A 22,907-nucleotide genomic window follows, 5' to 3' on the forward strand; every position below is an offset into this window, starting at 1 on the left:
TGGTGATGCCATTCAACCATCTCATCCTCTGTCGTCCCCTTCTCCTCCTGCCTTCAATCTTTCCCAGCATCAGGGTCTTTTCCAGTTAGTCAATTCTTCACATCAGTTGGCGAAAGTATTGGATTCAGCTACAGCATCAGTTCTTCCAATGAATGTTCAGGACTGATTTCCTTTAGGAGTGACTGGTTTCATCTCCTTGTAGTACAAGGGACTCTCAAGAGTCTTCTCCAACACCACAGTTCAAAAGCATCAATTCTTCGGTGCTCAGCTTTCTTTATAGTCCAACTCTCACATCCATACATGACTACTGGAAAAACCATAGTTTTGACTAGACAGACCTTTGTCAGCAAAGTGATGTCTCTGCTTTTTAATATGCTGTCTAGGTTGGTCATAGCTTTCCTTCCAAGAATATTAAAGGCTCCAAAAAGTCCTGCACTTAAAAAAACAAAACATATTTTTGAGATTAATCCTTTGTCTGTTTCTTCATTTGCTATTATTTTCTCCCAATCTGAGGGCTGTCTTTTCACCTTACTTATAGTTTCCTTTGTTGTGCAAAAGCTTTTAAGTTTCATTAGGTCCCATTTGTTTAGTTTTGCTTTTATTTCCAATATTCTGGGAGGTGGGTCATAGAGGATCCTGCTGTGGTTTATGTCGGAGAGTGTTTTGCCTATGTTCTCCTCTAGGAGTTTTATAGTTTCTGGTCTTACATTTAGATCTTTAATCCATTTTGAGTTTATTTTTGTGTATGGTGTTAGAAAGTGTTCTAGTTTCATTCTTTTACAAGTGGTTGACCAGTTTTCCCACCACCACTTGTTAAAGAGGTTGTCTTTTTTCCATTGTATATCCTTGTCTCCTTTGTCAAAGATAAGGTGTCTATAAGTTTGTGGATTCATCTCTGGGCTTTCTGTTCTGTTCCATTGATCTATATTTCTGTCTTTGTGCCAGTACCATACTGTCTTGATGACTGTGGCTTTGTAGTATAGTCTGAAGTCAGGCAGGTTGATTCCTCCAGTTCCATTCTTCTTTCTCAAGATTACTTTGGCTATTCGAGGTTTTTTGTATTTCCATACAAATTGTGAAATTATTTGTTCTAGTTCTGTGAAAAATACCGTTGGTAGCTTGATAGGGATTGCATTGAATCTATAGATTGCTTTGGGTAGAACAGCCATTTTGACAATATTGATTCTTCCAATCCATGAACATGGTATGTTTCTCCATCTGTTTGTGTCCTCTTTGATTTCTTTCATCAGTGTTTTATAGTTTTCTATGTATAGGTCGTTTGTTTCTTTAGGTAGATATATTCCTAAGTATTTTAAATATACAAGCAACTCTTGAAGCTCAATTCCAGAAAAATAAATGACCCAATCAAAAAATGGGCCAAAGAACTAAACAGACATTTCTCCAAAGAAGACATACAGATGGCTAACAAACACATGAAAAGATGCTCAACATCACTCATTACCAGAGAAATACAAATCAAAACCACAATGAGGTACCATTACACGCCAGTCAGGATGGCTGCTATCCAAAAGTCTACAAGCAATAAATGCTGGAGAGGGTGTGGAGAAAAGGGAACCCTCTTACACTGTTGGTGGGAATGCAAACTAGTACATCCACTATGGAGAACAGTGTGGAGATTTCTTAAAAAACTGGAAATAGAACTGCCATATGACCCAGCAATCCCACTTCTGGGCATACACACTGAGGAAACCAGATCTGAAAGAGACACGTGCACCCCAATGTTCATCGCAGCACTGTTTATAATAGCCAGGACATGGAAGCAACCTAGATGCCCATCAGCAAACGAATGGATAAGGAAGCTGTGGTACATATACACCATGGAATATTACTCAGCTGTTAAAAAGAATTCATTTGAACCAGTTCTAATGAGATGGATGAAACTGGAGCCCATTATACAGAGTGAAGTAAGCCAGAAAGATAAAGAACATTACAGCATACTAACACATATATATATGGAATTTAGAAAGATGGTAACGACAACCCTATATGCAAAACAGAAAAAGAGACACAGAAGTACAGAACAGACTTTTGAACTCTGTGGGAGAAGGTGACGGTGGGATGTTTCGAAAGAACAGCATGTATATTATCTATGGTGAAATAGGTCACCAGCCCAGGTGGGATGCATGAGACAAGTGCTCGGGCCTGGTGCACTGGGAAGACCCAGAGGAATCGGGTGGAGAGGGAGGTGGGAGGGGGGATCGGGATGGGGAATACGTGTAAATCTATTGCTGATTCATGTCAATGTATGACAAAACCCACTGAAAAAATAAATTAAAAAAAAAAACAAAACTATTTAGATTTGTTTAAATTAGTTTCTCAAATTTGTTTGACCCCAGAAATTTGTTCCGATGAAACATTCTTAGCATTCATCGGAGTGGTCCCTGAAACTCACTTTGGGAAATGCTAATGTCATTGTCAGCAAGTTTGAGGGTTCTATCTTGTTGATCAAGCAAAGTAAAACATGAATGGATGTATAATTCAGAATATCTCCTTGGCAGAGCTTTCTTATTGGGTTAGACAGCCAGCAGAATTCAAGGGACTTCTTCTGCCTTCTCCTCCAATCTTCACTACGTGAGTGGCAGGAGTAAACTTTCCACAGTGGATGCTGTGATGATCAGGGGATGAGATGCCATACCATTTCAGGCTGCAAGTTTGACTCAGGAGAGGAACCTCTTTTCTATCAAGTCGTGGTTAAATGAATTCATGAATCACGGAATTTAAGAGATTTTTTCAGAATTAAGCAACAAAAAATGACCTGGGTTAAATATTCAGAGGTCTTAGTTTCTGGCAGAAATTCATTATTACCATCAGGGCACGCTGTATGTGTCCCTCTGCTCTCCCCTCGGGCTAGGTGATAAACTGCTCTGGCTTCCCAGTGGCCGTAATTGAGTACCTCACTGCAGCGTCAACCTGTGATCCAGCTCTCGTCACATCACTCCTCCTTGGTGAAGAAGAAAAGTCAGGCTGAGATGAGAAAAAGCACAGAACTGTTAGATTCTGTTACCTTCTCTCTCCTTGACTCAACGTGGTCTCCCTTCCCCATCGCCTGATCCTGTGTTTTAAATTGCTGTTCTTTCTGCTTGTGGAGCACCTCACCCTGTGATCTCTGCAGTGTCCACATGAGTTAACATGTCCTTACATGATCGTAAGGAGTGATAAACATGACGTTTCACATTGCTGCCTTCCTTCAGAGAAAATGCCTGTGCTTTCTGCATTATGCAGAGATGTAGGAGCTTTTAGGAGCTGTGATTCTTAAAGGGCTGTGAAGCAAGAAAACATAAACCATCTAGAAAACCAGAAAATGCATGTAAGGTGCAGAAGGACTCTGTGTACCAATAACTGGCTTTCAAATTGTCTTGTCATTTTACAAGTGAGTGCTAATCCAGAGCCCGACCAGGCTGCCTAGAGCTGCAGGGGAGGGGGACATTAGAGGAGGCCCAGGCCCAAACCCCCTGAGGAGGGTTTCAGTTGGGACCACAGGACCCATCTTCTGTAATACAGAACCCAAACCAGACATCTGTATCCCATCTGGAAACTGTCATATTTTTCAGATGAAAGTGCCAGGCTCTCTAATTTTCTGTTCACATTTAGAGATTCAAAACAAGCAAACAAACATGGATGTAGTCTAGTCACGAAGGCATGAATGGAAAAGGATGTGGCTTTAGCAGTAATTCTCAGTCACAAAAGAATTAAGAAAGAGAGGTCTCTGCCACTGTCTACACACAGTGGAAGTCCTTTGAACCATCTGGATTTATTCCCCAGTATCAATAAGCTTCATAATTAAGATGCCAGGAATAAGTGTAATTCAGCCACATGTCATAGGGGGCACTCTGCTAATTTGCATGATGGCCAATTAATTGAGCTGTGTGTTGTCTGATTCAACATATTGAAGAATTGCTTTTCTGGAGGTCATTTACCATCAAACAGGTCATCCTCTTTAATTTGATAGGGGGGGTGGGGTAGAAGAAATAGCATTTGCAATGATTAGAATTTGCATTTCCTCAAAGATGTGATAAACTCTAATATCTAGACACCTTGTTTACTTCATTTTAATTGTGTGTGTGTGTGTGTGTGTGTGTGTGTGTGTGTGTGTTAATGTAAGCCCATTCATCATGCTTTGGATATAGATTTCACTCACAGAGTGAAAAACAGATTGACTAGACCTATGCTATCCAATATGGTAGCCACTAGCCACATGTGGATATTTTCAATAATCTAAGTTAAATATAAGAATGTAAAATTTAAAATTTGGTTCTGTTAGACTTGCACATTTCAAGTCCCAATAGCACATGTGCCTAGTGGCTGCCATATTGGACAGCATGGATATGGAACATTTCATCACCAAAGAAAATGCTATTGGCCAGTGCTGTACGAAATGTTTCTAAAATATTTATGATTCTATTTCAAGAACTTATATCACCTCTGTGTTTTTTACATGCTTGAGGTTTATATGCTGATGGTATTTTTTTGTTTGTTTGCTTTCAGACATTGCCCTGGGACCTATGGACGGTAAGAGGACTAAGAACTCTGTATTTTAATGTATCTGGATGGCTAGACATTGGGAACCTTGTTATATTTTATTTTATCTATTATGGAAAGAAGACCCAGACATTTTTGATGACAGTCATCAGCTCCCTGATGATTTCTAAGCATTTATCTGCACCCAGAAACAGTGGTGAGGAAAAGAGGAAATACCAGACTCCTGGCTGAGCAAGAATTCAGTGTTGTGCCCCTTCAAGCATCTTCTTTGATTATTGGTGGCCAGAGGAAATGTTGTAGTGAAGGGCATACATGTTTGTTACTGCTTATAGAATACATGAAAAGTATGGATGAGAAAACATAAATGACAAGCTATTCCACACAGGGAACCATTAAAATTTTTAAAAAATTTTTTTGCCATGAGGCATGTAAGATCCTAGGTCACAGACCAGGGATTGAACCTGAATCTCTTGCAGTGAAAGCGAGGAGTCTTAACCACTGGACAAACAGGGGAATCTCCAGGGAACACTTTTTTTTTCATTATTATTTTCAGTGAAGCTTAGTCACAAAGGATTTGAGCCTTAGAGCTAGACATTCCTGGATGTGAGTCTACACTGCAGTTCCTATAACAATATGACTTTCAGTAAGTTCTGAAACTCTTGAAGCTTCAGTTTTTCTCATCTGTAAAATAAAGGTTATGACACCTACCTCAGAGATGTGTGAGGGTTAAAGGAGATAATATTTGTATTTAGCTCAGTATCTGTCATGTATTGATACAAAGTCTGTATTACTGCTGATGTTATTTATTCAGCTAATCTGATCTGCAAGGGTGAACATTTCCAAAATTGAGAACTGAAACTAAAGCACAGAGTTTGGTGGTGGCAACATCTGTGAAAATAAGAAAATAACTGCACCCGTATGAAGCCCCGTTTCTCTTGGGGCTGAGCCCTTTTCTCCCCTGTCTTAGAAAAGCCCTGGGTCATGTGGTCTGAAGAACTCAACTTGAGTTTCATCTTTTCTTCTCTTTTAGTGAAACAGCAACAGGAAAGTTGGGTAGGTCTAACTATTCATGAGCCTGGGATTCTGAAGTGACATTGCTCCTTTCTTCCCTCAAAACAGAAAGATGACTATTCCCTTCCCTTCCTCAAGAGATTGAGGCATCATGGAAGGCTCTCAAGAGGAGAGCTAAAAAATTCCTGCATGAAAATGTCTTTTATAGGGAGATGATTTTACTTGGATATTCACAAAAAGGGCTGACATTCAGAACACTGGGATTCCAGCCTCAACCTTGTGCTGATTTTTGTAAAGGATGAAGAAGACAAAGCTAGTTTTTGTTATCCCAATATTTTATATCTTTAGTTGGAGAGTTGGAATTATAACACACCTTTCTTTCCCTAACTGGAATGGAGAAAGTGAAAGTACCATCTAGAAGGAGTGTTAACTAATTCAGAAGACAAATATGCTAGGAATGGTGACAATGACAAGATTGTAAGACAACAGATCCCTGGACATAATTGCTCATATTTCTTGATCGTCTCAGGTGTTACTCCTTTGTGTGCAGACAAGTCTTCTAGGTCAGGGGGAGAACAAGAGGAAGATCCTCCAGGCAGCAGAGTGATTAGTTCATTAGATCATCCTCCATCCAAACACTACCTCAAAGGCAGAACCAAGGGCAGGATGAGTTTGGGAAAGATTTGATTCTGATATTATTTCAGAGCATATGATGCTGTGTAATTTTGTGGCTGCTAATGCTTGATCTTGTTCTGGTGTCCTCAGGCTTGCTTCATTATTTGAAAGTTTGCATTTCAGAGTCTGCTAAAGCAAAAGCCATGTAATAGGCATAAAATGTGTTTGTTGATTTTAGAAAATGACGGGCTAGCTTCATGTTTCAATTGTGTAGTCTTCACAATAGTGAAACAAAACTCATTTCTATTGCAAAACAAATTGCAAAACTTAATCTCAAACCAATAAAAGTCAAAGTTGTCAATGGCATGTTGATTTTGGTCAGTGTGAGATTTTAATGTGCTAGGAAATTTTCTTTTCTTGCCTTATGATCATGCGTATGCTTATTTATTATTATTTTTTTACTCATACAGACAAGCACTGATTTGGTACAGCCGGTAGGTAAATATCCAGAAAATTCTGGATTTTTTTCATATTTAATATACATTGTATATACATAGTGTGTTATCTGAGAGTGAGCTTTCATTTCTCATGGCATTGCTAGTCACAGATGTAGCCTTACACAATTTAATTTATGTACTCTCTAGCTTTATTTAACTGGTGCCTCTCTATTGAAGACTTTTATGTTTCTCATCAAATCTTACCATGATCTATTTCATCTTATTTTTTTTTTTTTTTTTCCTTTGCTCTTCTGCATACTCTAAAGACTGATTCTTCAAAAAGTCTTTCCCTGTGTAACCTGATCATGGAGGAAACTCCAGACAGTGGGTTGACCGAAGAAATTCAAAGATCTCAGATTGATTTAGGTGCAATTATTTGGGGCCCCGATGCTAGTACAGACAATTTTAGCCAGAAAACTACCCAAGATGGGTCGCAGGAAGACTCTGCATGTCTCTCTGAAGCAGAGCAGGACCTGGGATTGTCCACCGGAATGCTTCCTTCTGCTGACTGGCATACCGTAGCTGGACAGGGTGAACATGTCCTGGGGCCAGCCCCTCCACGTGGAGATGAACAACTGCCCCCAAACCCCATCCCTGGGGCTGCTTGTGTGGAGATGGAGCATCTTTGTGATTTACCCGACTCAGAGATACCAGCCATGGAAACTAGTGTCCTGGTCAAAGAAAGTCAAGAAGATGTTAAAAGGTCAGAAGAAGAGGAAGGAAACCAGAAGACAGAAGATTCTATCTGGGCAGGTGTGGAGACATGTGAAAAGGTAGAGGCTGGAACTACTGGTGTCAAGGACCTAGAAGGGACAGAGAAATTTGAAGAGAGAACATGTGAAAGTACAGGAAATGGAGTAGTAGATCTTTTTAAGACGCTAGGAAAGCAAGACCAGGAGACCTTAAACATCAATGAAGAGGAAACTAGGAAATATCTAAGTGCTGGGTGTGAAGAAAGCATAATGACTGATGAAAAGTGTCTTAAGAAAACTGACATATTAGGAAAAGACATGAAAAATGTAGATCAAGCAGATGAGTTTAGTGACAGAACCCAAGGGCTAGATGAAGGGCATCAAGTAGTAGTAAGTAATTGTGAAATTATAGAGGGTTCTGGAGCTAATGGTGCCAGTCACACAGATATTTTGAATCTGCCTCCCCAGGCTGACTCTGTGTCTAATACTGAAGATGCCAGCCCAGAGGGATGGTTCTTAGCTGGAAAAGACAAAGAGAAAAAACTAATAGACCCTCCTAACCATAATATAATGTATCACTCAGCACAGGGTAGTACAGATGCTAAAGAGATTCAGTGTGAGGCTGTGTTACATGCTTTTGGAGCTGACAGGGATGGAAATCAGGCTATTGTTTTATCAGTAACACATGAAGCAGCAACTCAGTGTAGGCCAGATCTTAATTCTACTCTGGGAACTGATGCAAACAGAAGAGACTGGGGTTTGTGTAAGACAGAGGATTCATTAATAGAGGGACCTGAAAGGACAGTGACTAGGAACTGTAGCCAAACCATTAACTTGCCAAGAATTGCAAAAATGGAGGCTTGGGGAACAGATCCAGGTCAAAGCCGACAGCCAAGCTTGGATTCATCAGGGAATAATGTAGAAATGGTAGAATTCTCTGGTATACCAGATGGCCAAGCAAGTGGATTTGCCAGTTATCTTGATTCTGTTAACCACTGGCCTACCAGAGATATAGAAGGCTTAGGTAATTGCAGGGAACGCTTAGATACAATTGGAAGTGAGACAGGGCTGGAGGTGGATTTACCTGCAGATGTAGGTGGGGAACAAGTCATTGGTAGCTGCTGGGAACTAAGCCAAGAGGTAGCTAGACCGCTGGTTCTGGGAGCCTCCCAGATTGCTAGCACTGAGAGTTCTGCTAGTCCCCAAGACAATGACACCAACAACTCAGATTTGTCTGAAGATGAAATTGCTAACCAGAGATATGGATTGTTGTACCAGGAAATAGAGGCTGATAAAGAAGAGGTACTTACCCCAGTATGTAGTATAGATTAGCCAAAGACTTCTGTAGGCTGCTTTTCCTAATGTTTCTCACCTACTTCATCATCCTTCTCTGTATTCTCCAAGGTCTCCCTCCTCTCCTTGACAGATTGTCATGTACCTCTTGAAATCTGGGCAAACCAAACACAAATAGGTTGACAAAAAACAGACTGAAAAGACAACCAAAATGATAAGGGAAAAAGCAGAATGATTGTGTTGGGAATTGATGAGAGTCTATCTTACCATCCCATTTATTGTGTTTATTCTTTCTACTTTCAGTTTTATTGTTCAAGCACTGCAATATATTAAAAAACCAGACTAATTTACTGTTCCTAAAGTGGTTACACCCTAATAAAAGCACATGAAACATTTCTACCAAGGTCCATTGAAACTATAAAATCTCATAATAGCTGTTCATTAAAGTGATGTATTTAGAGAAAAATACTGGATGTGCTTCTAGAGTCTATTGATGGCTAAAAACAGAACTGTTTAAACCCTCATGGCTCTTATATGAAATCATGTTCTCGTTATTAGGAAAGTAGGTTTTGGTTAGCCACATACCAGCAATAATTATAAAATGAATGTTTCCCTTTTTCGTCAGCCTATTTAAAATAATACAGCATGGTCGTTTCCATTTCCTAAGCATTTGAATGCTTAGGAAAACTTTTGTATTATTTTAAAATTTGTGGTAGTCTTCAGTTTCCCACTTATCTAATAGACATTTACCAATCTTACAGAAGTAACGAAAAAAAAATAACATACTCTGATTTCCATTTTTGTTTAGGCTTCTGGAGGTTCATTTAATGGATTCACCCAGGTAAGAAATTGATTTACTGGTAAAATGCATCAGTTGAGAACATTGCAAGTTTTAAAAATATGGAACCTCTGATCACTGGAATAGCATAATGTTTAAGTATGTCAATATAAAATTGACCCCACTTCTTGTGAACTTAGTAATGGAAATAGTAACAATACTAAGGTTGCAGGGTTGTTGTGAAGGTTAAGTGAGATGCCAGTGCAGAGACTTAGTCTAGCAGCCTGGCACATACTAAGTGCTCCATGACACTAATTGGCTATTGGTAATAAGGTATACTATGGAATTCTGATGATTCCTCTACTAGAAATTTGAAGTTGTCTTAATCTGAGAGATCTGCTAGGCTCAGCTGTTGGAAAAGAAGAGATAGGATTGGTTTGATCTAATGAGATGGCTCTTTAGACAATATAAGTGATTTTTAGGAGCCTCCTTCTAAAGATTCATTTAAGAGTCATACTACACAGAACCTTATTTTTTCAGTGGTTCTTCAGAAAGGAGCCATTGGAAGATCACAAACCACTGACCAGGTTGGCTCTGGCCAATAAGTCAGCATTTTCCTTGGAAGTCTGTGAAGGAGGGGCCACACAATGGACCGTTCCATTCACTGTATGTGTCCCAACAGATGGACAGTGTAACCCATATGAAAAGCAGACCACATGGCTATCAAGTCATGGAATAAGTTCTGAAAACTTCTTCAAGGGAAACTTCATGTATCTGCCTATCTGTGATGAGTGTTTTGCCTCAGATCTTAGACAAGAACAGTTTTGAATTTCAGCCTTCAGAATTTCTCCATTTAAAAGTTTGACTACTTTACCGCATGTTATCTATAAAAAGAGAAAACCCACTCACACACCTGCACCTGAATACAGATACACGCGCACACACACACACACACACACACACAGATGATAATGTATCTTTCCATAGAAGTGAAAGAAGTGAACTCTTTCAAAAGACTGAGTTTTAAGAACAGTTATTCATGTCTCATTTTTAAAGTTTGTATTTTTATCAGTTATAAATGCACATCATTTAAAGAGTAGCACAATTTAAAAGGATTTTTTTTGTTGAAGAAAAGCAAAAACTTTAAACTTCAGGCCATCTTATACCACCTACCTACATTTCCTGCTTCTTAAAGGAAAATATTTTCACACCTTGTAGCAGATTCTGTTGTTTCACCACTATATGTGTTACGACTTTCTTATAATGCTCCTTGCTGGAAAATCCCATGGACGGAGGAGCCTGGTAGGCTGCAGTCCATGGGGTCGCGAAGAGTCAGACATGACTGAGCAACTTCACTTTCACTTTTCACTTTCATGCATTGAAGAAGGAAATGGCAACCCACTCCAGTGTTCTTGCCTGGAAAATCCCAGGGACGGCGGAGCCTGGTGGGCTGCCATCTGTGGGGTTGCACAGAGTTGGACACGACTGAAGCGACTTAGCAGCAGCAGCAGCATCTCTCTGGAAGACTCAAGTGTCTTCAATCTGCTGCCCTCAGAGTCCACATCTCTCTCTCTGCTTCCTGCCCTTCCAGTGACATGATAGCCAGTCAGCCAGTCAGTGGTGGGGTTATTATGATGCTATAAATGCTCTTATTGGTCAAGTGATGAAGTTTACATTTCCTTTTAGGCTAACATTTTTTTCCTTGGAAGACGTAATTGTAGGATCTTGTTTGTGAGCTTGTTTATTTGTTTGTGACCTTCTTTATTTGTTTGTTTCATTTTCTGGGTACTTATTACTAATTCAACCACATATTCTGTGGTTATAGAAATCTCCTCTATTTCACAAAACATTAAACATTCATTAAGTTTCATCCTATTGAACATTGAAACTGTTCTTCGGGACTGTTCTAATCAGACCTGGAAATGCTATGGGTTATGACTTGCCACAGTTATAATCACAGGGTCTCCCATCACATCTTCTGTGGAGGTGGTCTCACCTCTCTTCTGTCCATCCACTCTTCTCAGGATACAAATCACCCTCATTTGGGGTTAAATCCCTTATTTGGATAGAGCACATCCTTCAGTAACTTCCTGAGTTACAGTGTGCACAAGATGCATGTATTTGTGACCTCCTGTATTTGAAAGTATCTCTGTCCTCATGTACCTAATAGACTGTTTGGATATTATAAGTTATAAACTATTTTCCCTTAGAATTTTGAAGCCATCGTTCCACTCAATTCTATCTCCTAGTGTTGCCACTGAAAAATGTTATTTCTTTTTCGTTTCCATCAGTTCAGTTCAGTTCAGTTCAATCGCTCAGTCGTGTCCGACTCTGCGACCCCATGAATCGCAGCACGCCAGGCCTCCCTGTCCATCACCAACTCCCTGAGTTTACCCAAACTCATGTGCATCGAGTCGGTGATGCCATCCAGCCATCTCATCCTCTGTCGTCCCCTTCTCCTCCTGTCCCCAATCCCTCCCAGCATCAGGGTCTTTTCCATTGAGTCAGCTCTTCACATGAGGTGGCCAAAGTATTGGAGTTTTAGCTTCAGTATCAGTCCTTCCAATGAACACCCAGAACTGATCTCCTTTAGGATGGACTGCTTGGCTCTCCTTGCAGTCCAAGGGACCCTCAAGAGTCTTCTCCAACACCACAGTTCAAAAGCATCAATTTTTTGGCGCTCAGCTTTCTTCACAGTCCAACTCTCACATCCATACATGACCACTGAAAAACCTATAGCCTTGACCAGGCAAAACTTTGTTGGCAAAGTAATGTCTCTGCTTTTTAATATGCTGTCTAGGTTGGTCATAACTTTCCTTCCAAGGAGTAAGCATCTTTTAATTTCATGGCTGAAATCACCATCTGCAGTGATTTTGGAGCCCCCCAAAATAAAGTCTGATACTGTTTCCACTGTTTCCCCATCTATTTCCCATGAAGTGATGGGACTGGATGCCATGATCTTAGTTTTCTGAATGTTGAGCTTTAAGCCAACTTTTTTACTCTCCTCTTTCACTTTCATCAAGAGACTTTTTAGTTCCTCTTCACTTTCTGCCATAAGGGTGGTGTCATCTGCATATCTGAGGTTATTGATATTTCTCCTGGCAATCTTGATTCCAGCTTTGCTTCATCCAGCCCAGTGTTTCTCATGATGTACTCTGCATATAAGTTAAATAAGCAGGGTGACAATATACAGCCTTGATGTACTCCTTTTCCTATTTGGAACCAGTTTGTTTTTCCACGTCCAGTTCTAACTGTTGCTTCCTGACCTGCATACAGGTTTCTCAAGAGGCAGGTCAGGTGGTCTGGTATTCCATCTCTTCAAGAATTTGGGTACATCTTTTTTAACATTTAATAAATAATTTTATTGAAGTATAGTTGATTTTCAATGTTGTGTTAGTTCCAGATGTGCAGTGAAGTGATTCAGTTATGCAAATATATAATCTTTTCCCTATTCCTTTCCATTGTGGTTTAATCACAGTATTGAGTATAGTTCCCTGTGCTATATGTAATAGGACCTTGTTTATTTTGTATATAGTAGCATGTATCTCTTAATCTCAGACTCCTAATTTATCTGTCCCTGCCTTTCCCCTCTGGTAGCCATGTTTGCTTTCTATGTCTCTGAATCTATTTATTTTTTGTAAATAAGTTCATTTGTATCATTTTTTTAAGATCCCACATATGAGTGATACCATATAGGATTTGTCTTTGATGAGAAACTGTCATTTTGATTCTTGATGTTTTGTAAGAAACCCTATCTCTCTATTTCTCTGTGTGCTTATATACCCCTGCCACCTTTTTCTCTCTGCAAGTCTATGTAATCTTTATACCCATGTTTCTAAAATTTTACAATGATGTACTATGGTCCACATCTGTTTTCATACATTGTACTAGGCCCTTTTAATCTGAAAATTGCATATTTTTTGGTTTGTTTTCTTGTTCTGCAACGCTTCTCTTTTTCATGTACTAACTTTTTGAGCTAGTCTTCCTATTTTTTTTTCTTTTTCATTTTCTTTCTCTGCTTTCCAACTTTTCTAACAGATTTTTTAGCTTCTATATATATATTTAAATTCCCATAAGCTTTTTGTTTACTGAATATTTCTTTTTGAATAGCATCTTCTTATGTTATGAATATACCATCTTCCACTATATCTCCAAGGGTATTAATAATTCCCAAAGGTGTAAAGTCTTTGTTTCTTCCACTTTTTAAAAGCTATTCAGTATCCCTTGAATATTTGAGACTCCTCACATGTCTGGTGACCTTGGCTGTCTCTTTGAGAGGAGGTCACTGAGAAACTGAGAGACTTGTACAAGTAGGGGGGACTCATTGACTATGGATTTTATTGTAGGATTTTCTGGCTCATCTTTGCTGTTGAGGAGTTCCTGGTATCAGATCCTTTTAACTTTTTTCCTTCTCTCTCAAGCTGGTCATGTTTCTCTCTTCTGGTCTCCTGTCTGGGTATGTGGGGGCCGGAGGGGGAGTACAGGGTTCAAGCCTGGTTGCCAGGTTAATTGGAGTTGAATGGGGAAGTAGTTAGGGGTGGAGGAGCCCTTGTCTCTATTGTGTAAATATTCAGTTAATTCCTCTACTTTCCTAATATACTTTCCTGTGTGTCCCCCAGTCCAGAGACTCCGTTTCAGCCTCTGAAAATAGGGGCAAAGGGTGTTGCTTGGTTTTCAAATATGAGACTATCTCCAGGTCTAAGTAATATTCAGTAGACTTTCAACCAGTTCCCCTGGCTTTTGCACCGCCCTCACTTCCATTTCTCATGGTACCTAGTTTATAATTCTCTTTTAAATTAATTTGTATTAGAGTATAGCTGTTTATAATGCTGTGTTAGTTTCTGCTCTACAGAAAAGTGAATCAGCTGTATGTATACATATATCCCCTCTTTTTGGGGGGATTTCTTTTCCATGTCGGTCACCACAGAACGCCGAGTAGAGTTCCCTGAGCTATACCACAGGTTCTCATTCAGCTCAGCTCAGCTCAGTTCAGTCTCTCAGTTGTGTCTGACTGCGACCGCGTGGGCTGCGGCACACCAGGCTTCCCTGTCCATCACCAATCCCCGGAGTTTGCTCAAACTCCTGTCCATCAAATTGGTGATGCCATCCAACCATCTCATCCTCTGTCGTCCCCTTCTCCTCCTGCCTTCAATCCTTCCCAGCATCAGGATCTTTTCCAGTGAGTCAGTTCTTCGCATCAGGTCGCCAAAGTATTGGAGTTTTCAGCTTCAGCATCAGTCCTTCCAATGAATATTCAGGATTGATTTCCTTTAGGATTGACTGACTTGATCTCCTCTCTGTCCAAGATACTCTCAAGAGTCTTCTCCAACCTTACAGTTCAAAAGCATCAATTCTTCTGTGCTCAGCTTTCTTTATAGTCCAAATCTCTCCTCCATACCTGACTATTGGAAAAACCATAGCTTTGACTAGATGGACCTTTGTTGGCAAAGTAATGTCTCTGCTTTTTAATATGCTGTCTAATTTGGTCATAGCTTTTCTTCCAAGGAGCAAACGTCTTTTAATTTCATGGCTGCAGTCAACCTCTGCAGTGATTTTGGATCCCAAGAAAGTAAAGTTTCTCACTGTTTCCATTGTTTCTGCATCTCTTTGCCATGAAGTGATGGGACCAGATGCCATGATCTTAGTTTTTTGACCGTTGAGTTTTAAGGCAGGTTTTTCACTCTCCTCTTTCACTTTCACCAAGAGGCTCTTTAGTTCTTCGCTTTCTGCCATAAGGGTGGTGTCATCTGTATATCTGAGGTTATTGATATTTCTGCCGACAATCTTGATTCCAGCTTTGCTTCATCCAGCGTAGCATTTCACACCATGTACTCTGCATATAAGTTAAATAAGCAGGGTGACAATATACTCCTTCTATTTTATACATAGTATCAATAGTGTATATATGTCAACCACAATCTCCCAGTTCATCCGAACTCCTCTCTCCCCCACTTTGGTACCCACACATTTGTTTTCTATGTCTGTCTCTATTCTGGTTTTGTAAATAAGATCATCTGTACTATTTTTCTAGATTCCACATATATGCGTTACTATACAATATTTGATTTTCTCTTTCTGACCTACTTCACTCTGTATTACACTGTCTAGGTCCATCTACTTGTTGATCCATTGGGATTTATGAGTAATAAACTGGGTTATTTTTGGCATTTCTACATCAACTTACAGTGCAGACTTTAGATCCTCCAAGTTACTGCTTGTTCATTTGCTTTTTAATTTCAAAATTTTGTTGCTGTTGTTTTTCTTTCCATTCTTTTTACCCTCATGGGTTTATGCCTTTAAAAATTAATTTTCATCTTGTTATCTAGTTTGGATTCTGGAGACAACAGAGGTAAATGCCTGTGTTCAATCCTCCATCTTTGACCAAATGTCACTGGCTCATCTTTTCTTTGGGAGAACCATTGATATCTGATTATTTAGGGACTTTTTTCCCCTTTGAACTGGTTAGATTACCCAGGAAAGACTCTTCTGGTTTCTTGTCTGAAGGGTAAAAGCCAGGTTACCCGTATAACGGGGAATGAAGATTCTCCCTGAGATCACTGTTCCCTTAGCTTGTCTCCAACTTGATTTTTTTTACAATCCATATCCCAAATGAATATATTGCATACAATTTTTAAATTATGGCTCATAATTAATTTATAGACAGCACACTTTAATGAAGCAATAAGATTAAAAATCCAACATTTAAAATGCTTAAATTTGTAGCTTAGATCCACTAAATTCTGACTCGGTTTTGATGTCCTGGAGAGAAGCTGCAGACCAATAATGCCTTTGAAAACTCTGTCCTTTGTTGAATGCCTCTCATCATATTATTGATTTCTGCTAGCTCAGATTTATATTAAAAATAACTACTGTCAGGAATTATATTTGCATTTTTTGCTTTTGATTTAAACTAAACGAGACAAGTGAATCTTTATAATGTATTTGTTGATGCAATTCATAGAAACTGATTTAAATGATATCTTTGCTGTTGCTGTTTTGGCAAATTAACTGAAACCCTAATAATTTGGAATCTTCTACTTTGTCCCCACTTTTCAACTCCAGGATACTTCATTGTTCACAATGCAGGCAGACCAGAGTATGTTCAACATGGTGAGTTGATCTTGGTTTGTGTTTTGGGAAAATTTTTCATTACCACAAAATGTTCCAAGATTGATCATTGTAGGTAATTTAGAGCTTGAATATTCAGAGTGTGGTTTCTCTAGCTCTCTCTTTTCTAGAAAATAGGAAGGAAAGCTCCTGAAAAATCATGTGACTTTGAATGTGGTTGCTTCTATTTGTAAAGGCAGAGTGATCCTGGCAAAAATCAAAGTATCTTAATTATGGGCTTCGATGGAACATGAAGTCTAGCCATTCAAGAACATGGATGTTTCTGTGTAACTATAGCTTATGCTATAGGACTGACAATGAAATTGCCTCAAGAATTGATGCTTCAGAATAGATCCTTGCTTTTTCTTGAACCCGAGCTACTTCATCTCTCATCTCCTCCCTTCATTTTGTGACCTGTAGAAAGAAGTAATGCATGGTAGAGATGTGATGCCTACTTTGCTGCCAAATGAGATAAAGAGAAAAATTTAGCTCAGGAGTGAGTAGGAAGCAGAAAGGTTACTCTGGGTGTTAGAGGAGATTCTTGCAAGATTGGTTATCATAGGAAACTTGTAGCAGCAGCTTACTACTAAGGCTGAACGAAGAGACCTTGAGTGATGTCACAGAGCTTGTCAGGGCTACACTATGAAGGATTTAGGCTCCTTGAGGATTAGTTCAGGAAGGTTATTTGTAGCGCACTGCTTTTCCTGTGGGAGTGTCATAGAATTATCCCAGCTCTGGCTTTCACTTTGGAAACTCAGAATTGGATTTAAGTAGAATGAATTTTTCTTTTTAGATGAAATCCTTCTAAGAAAGGATTTCTGCTCGGGAAGGTTAATTGGCCATTTTTCAAAGACAAGTGTTTCTCTAACACTCTGTCCATAGATGGGTGTATTTTTGCCTTTTGGGTAACCAGGTAAAAGGTGGAGTCTGTGATGCCTGCAAATGAAGAGTTAAGTGTTTAAAATTCATACTATATTGGTGTTAATAATGGAGCCAGAGAGACTTACGTTTCATGATCATTGGTGGTTTTCAGTCTGGGTGATGGAGTAAGGGTTATACTGACACTGGAGGATGAGATTTTTAATTATCAATTGTGAATGAGTTAAAAAATGGAGAAATACTGCTGTAAAAAAAAGGCAGTGGGTCATCAGTAAATTCACATCTACTGCAATTACAAATTTCTGGCACAGAATCCAGTGGTTTTTAAGTTTCTCTGAATATCTCCTTACCACCCCTACACACACAGCTGGTTCTATGAGCTTCCATGTGTGCCCTTCTCTTCTCTTTATCTGTGTTTTCTGAAGCATATTTCTTGTATCTTCTTTCCATTGGGGAGCTTAGCTGTGTCATGCCCAGCAGTGCAGATGCTGCTAGTGTTGGCTCTGCGCTATGAAGGACTGTGAGATCACAGTGAACCTCACCCACTGAGTTGCATTTGTATAGCATCTTCCCAGAAGCAGAACAATATCTGAACATGGGTTCATTGACTGATCTAAGCAAAGCAGAGGCTGAAGTTGGTAGTCAGCTACACATCTCCCTAGTCTTCATCTTGTGGCTCCACAAGATATCCCTTGAGTACAAGTTTAAACCCTGTTGAATCTGCAAACCCTACTCTGGACTCAGGATTGCCTCCATGGCCCTTTGAAGTTCTCATTAGAGTAGCTGTCTTGAGTTTGGAGAAGGCAGTTACCATATTGGACTGTGTCTAGACCCTTAACTCCACTCTCCCAAACCATCTCTTCTTACCCTGCATTGGCCTGCTTTCCAGCTTACCACAGAGGATGCTAGAAAATGTGTACTCTAGCAACACGACTTGTTTTGTTCTAAAGCAAGAATTCCATTTCTGAGTCTTCAGAGTTAAACCATCGTGGCATCCTGCTGCCACTAATATATCCTCTGAATGTATAATGATGGCTACTCCAGCGAACACCAGTGCCCCCAGATGGGTACAGCATGGTATCACCCATTTAAAATGTTTGCCAGGGGAAGCTTCTTATAGAAAAATAAAGTGTTTGAAACAGGGCACAATTCCTGAAAGTCTACTTTAAGATCTTTCCATGAGATGCTGTTACCTTTACTTTTACTTCCATCTTGACAAAATATTTTCCATTTTCTATTATCCTAGAAGGATTAGATAAGTGACTTAAGTTTCCAAATTTGAGCAGCCTGCTTTATATACAGTCATGCTGTCATGTTTCAGCCTTAACTCATCGTTCAGTGAATCCTATTTGTCCCCCTAGAATTTAACTTTATAATGCTATATTATAATATTTGGTGTGATATTATTATTAGAGGAAAATATTGTGACTTGTGGAATATAACCAATTCCTCCTCTTTATACTTTGCTTCCATTGAGTTATTGTCTGACTTCAACAAGCAAATGCCATTGGACTTATTCATGAAAACACCCTGCCTATTCTTGCCATGTATGAAACTTCAAAATTTCTCACACTTCCAAGAAACCCAGACTGATGCAAATATTTTTTCATTTTAGGTTATCTTTGTTTTTGGTTTTTGGTTTTTTTTTAAATCTTAATGTAAACAGATAAATTTATTTGATAGATGTTTTGAAACTTCCTTGGCTCCTCGTCCCCCATTGCAGACTCAGCTCACAGTGGGGCAGCCAGCTGCCCATGGGTTTCTTTGTCTTTGTCAAATTACCCTTCCTATCCTTGTTGTGTAGGTCATTTGATATCATCCTCTCATAGCCAGTCACCTTGACTTCCAAAATGATTAAATCGTACTGTGAGAGCTTATAGTATTTCTTAGCTGCAATGAAAACTTGTTCTATTATGAAGATAATTCCTTTTGAACAATACAAGTGAAATCTTTTCCCATAAAGAACTCCTGAGAGTAGATTAGAGTGAATTTTATCTCATTCTTTCTTAAAACTTGTGTCAGATCACCCTTTAAAGGTTATAAAAGCCCATAAAAATACCAGATCTGTGTACATTTATCTACCTAAGTATCCTTTTATTTTTATTATGCCCTTTCAAGAAAGGGGTGATGTGACCTTGGCTTGGGTTGCAATGAAGGATTTGGTGGCAGCATAAGAGAAATAGTTTGCATATTTATCCAACAGCAGGCTATTCATTATTTTCTATTATCTCAGCACAACTTCACCATCACTTCCCTGTGGAACCTATCCTGTGCACCCATTTCAGTCTACATATGGGAGAGAGATGGCTTTTGATTTCTTATGGCAAATGTTTGACAAAGATTTCTGATTCCTCCAAAGGAAATATTTATTGGAGACTCCTTACTCTTCTAGGAAAACACTTTTAAACTTTCTTGCGGTTTAAACACCCTGATGGACAAAGATCTTAACATACCTTCCAGTGGCCATCTGTACGTTAATCTATAAATCAAAGGAGAGGAAATAATTTCAGTAGCCACGGTAACATGCATTGATTGGCTGTGCTGTTTTTCATAGCTAGTTATTATTAATCTTGCTAACTGTAAAACTGAAAAAGTCTGGAGCTAAGAGATTCCAGGGGCTTGATTCAGCATGTAATTAGAATCAGGAGGGTGTCTGTGGGTAGAGGTCCTAGTAGGAAGAAAAGACTTCACTTTGGTCTGCACAAGAGTCTAATTGATATCACAGAGAATACTGCTCAGTAGTTCCTTAAAGAATTAATTTATCATGTGAAAACGACTGATGACTAAGGATTTCATTGGAAGGAGAAGTGAAATACAGGGACTGAACAGGAATGTACAAGGGCAAGATATCTGTGATGGTGGTGGCTCCTTGCCGGGTGGCTGAGTCTGTTCCTCCTAGCCGTCACTAGTCACTCCATAGTGACCATTCATATGCATTAATGCGTTTTGATCTGAATCATTGGGAATATCCCTCAGTTTTTTGGCTGCAGTGCCCATCAACAGAGAGGGCAGTTCCCAGAACTGTGTTCTCCTTGAGTTCTTCCTTGCTCCTTCCAATTTCCAAAGGAGGGAGCTCCTAGGATCTCTTCTGTCTCTGCTCCATAGTGCAGAGTACTGTATCAATATCCCAAGAAGTGAATACTCAGAATATTGAAAGCAAGTATAAGGAGTCACCAAAATGGTAAGTCTTTGCCCAACTTCAAAGGATGTCACAGTGACGGTATTGTGAAACCTAATACGTTTATTCCTAGACTTTTTCAGTTCTGTAAAGAACCATCATGCCTAATCTGGATTTTTTTTTTCCAGCACACATTTAATGATGCTAATTGCCTATAGGGTGATGAAGAAAATCATTAATTGTCCAGTATTCCATAACGTTATCTGTTTACATGTTGAATCTTTTTCCTCTAACCCTCGAAACAAACCATCAAAGGCTGAATCTGAACAGGCTCCACCCACAGAGCCGAAGGCCGAGGAGCCCCCTGCTGCTGTTCCACCTGCCGCTGGGCTGGACCTTGGACTGGACACCCGGGCTGAGGAGCCAGAGGAGGGGGCAGCGGTGAGCGCCTCTCCCTCCCCGCCTCTGCTCACCTCCCCACCACCGCTGTGCACATCTCATCCCATTTCTCCCTCATCATTCCTGTTTCACTTGGGCCACATCACTTCCATACCTGTCACGGCTTCCCAAGTTCAAATGGCCTTTAATTCCTTTGACAGTGAAAGTTCATTCTCTTATTTTTTCTTTTTTTTTTTAAAAAGGAGGATATCCAGAGACCTGATCTAAGGCTGTCATGTTGCCATAGGCTTGGTTCTCAATAAAGGGTACCTTGAACCTTTCTGCTACTTCCCATCCATGGTAAATAGGTGGTAATAACTCACAAATAACCTGACCTAGTGCTTGCCCCACCTGTGGTGGCTGATGGCGGACCTTCCATTAGGGACCAACCTGCAGATGATAAACAGAAGGGTAATCACTTTGTTGTTTGTGTCTCCATATTGATTTCTTACAGTATTAGTCTTGTAGGTTGGTTTAGGCCCCATGAGGGACTGAAATCCCACATTAAAAATCATTGAATCTACAAGGATTCCTATGTGTACAACCATTTGCTCAAAGTCAAGTCTGGTACTGGCTGTCATAATATGAGGGAGCTTAAGGATCTATTTTGTGCAGAGGTGGAGACTCGTCTGTCTGCCTGGAAACCTCTCACCTTGCTCGCTGCAGCTGTGTACCACACCACATCCTAAAGTGGAATGGGCTCTATACACACCATACTGAATCGCATCATTTAACACACTTGGAAGTGTAGAATGATACCAAAGAAAATATAATCCAAAATACCCATGGAGAGCAAAAAGAGTTTATTTATGAAATGCAGTTAAAGCATCTCCCAAGAATTTAATCAGAGTGCTGCTGCTGCTGCTAAGTCACTTCAGTTGTGTCCGACTCTGTGCAACCCCATAGACGGCAGCCCACCAGGCTCCTCTGGGATTCTCCAGGCAAGAATACTGGAGTGGGCTGCCACTTCCTTCTCCATTTAATCAGAGTACCATTTAGTAAATACTACAGCCTTCACATAATCTGTACAGAGAGGAGAACCAATCTCTCAGTTTCCAAAATAACATTGCCTAGATGAGATAACTAGAGGAATGAAAGTTACGTTTTTGCTGTTGGTGCCTTCTGTTACTTTGCCATGAAAAGGTCAGTCATCTGTCTAATTTATCATTTATTAGAGTAGAAAAATAAATAATAGGGCAAGATAGTGATGCAAATATAAATTAAGAATGACTCAAGAAAAATGGTCATATTTTCCATGTAGAGGTACAGAGTTGGGCCAAATCCTGTAAAGAGAACAAGAAATGTTTTTCTCCTAGACTGAGTCCCTCCTAGGAAGCCTGCTTGCACAGACTGGGAAGTGCTAAGACACCATGCTCCATTGGAGAGTTTTCTCAACTCTCATCCCCAGATTCACAGTTGATCTCAGTCACTCAGTGGAGATAGAACTTTTTCATTTGGTGTCAGGTTGTGATCTCTGCACCTAATTAGGGTGATATAAGTAACAAAGGAAGGCTTCCCAGGTGACTCAGTGGTAAAGAATCAGCCTGCCAGTGCAGGAGGCTCAAGAGACATGGGTTCAGTCCCTGGGTCAGGAAGATCCCCTGGAGTAGGAGATGGCAACCCATTCCAGTATTCTTGCTTGGAAAATCCCATGGACAAAGGAGCCTGGCAGGCTACAGTCTGTGGGGTTGCAAAGAGCCAAACATGACTGAGGAACTGAGTGGTGGTGATTTAGTTGCTAAGTCGTGTCCGACTCTTGTGACCCCATGGACTCTTGTGACCTCATGGATTTTTGTTTTCTCAAATTCTAAGTTTATTGGTTGTCCAGTGAACTATCTGAGTAGGTATCAATTATCAAGTACCTACTTGATAGGCACGTGATAAATGTATCAATTATCAAGTACCTACTTGATAGGCACGTGATAAATGTAGTATGTACAATACTTTGAAATCTTCGAAATCAAGGGTAGTATTAAAAA

At 39.8% G+C, this 22,907-nt stretch overlaps 1 protein-coding gene across 2 annotated transcripts in view; it reads left to right on the forward strand.

The window, feature by feature from the left end:
• The window catches only part of AMPH (amphiphysin), a 213,883-nt gene that overhangs the window by 165,949 nt on the left and 25,027 nt on the right, over positions 1-22,907 (forward strand). Inside the window, exons 13-17 of one of the 2 annotated variants that reach the window (XM_061165675.1) lie at positions 4,507-4,530; positions 6,597-6,620; positions 9,417-9,449; positions 16,449-16,496; positions 20,806-20,931. In XM_061165675.1, the coding sequence (XP_061021658.1) occupies positions 4,507-4,530; positions 6,597-6,620; positions 9,417-9,449; positions 16,449-16,496; positions 20,806-20,931 (255 nt within the window). The remainder of the gene's footprint in view (positions 1-4,506; positions 4,531-6,596; positions 6,621-9,416; positions 9,450-16,448; positions 16,497-20,805; positions 20,932-22,907) is intronic. The other variant, XM_061165676.1, reaches the window with a different exon arrangement.

The sequence above is a fragment of the Dama dama genome, chromosome 18 (genome assembly GCF_033118175.1).
Source record: "Dama dama isolate Ldn47 chromosome 18, ASM3311817v1, whole genome shotgun sequence".
In the NCBI taxonomy this organism is placed as follows: domain Eukaryota; kingdom Metazoa; phylum Chordata; class Mammalia; order Artiodactyla; family Cervidae; genus Dama; species Dama dama.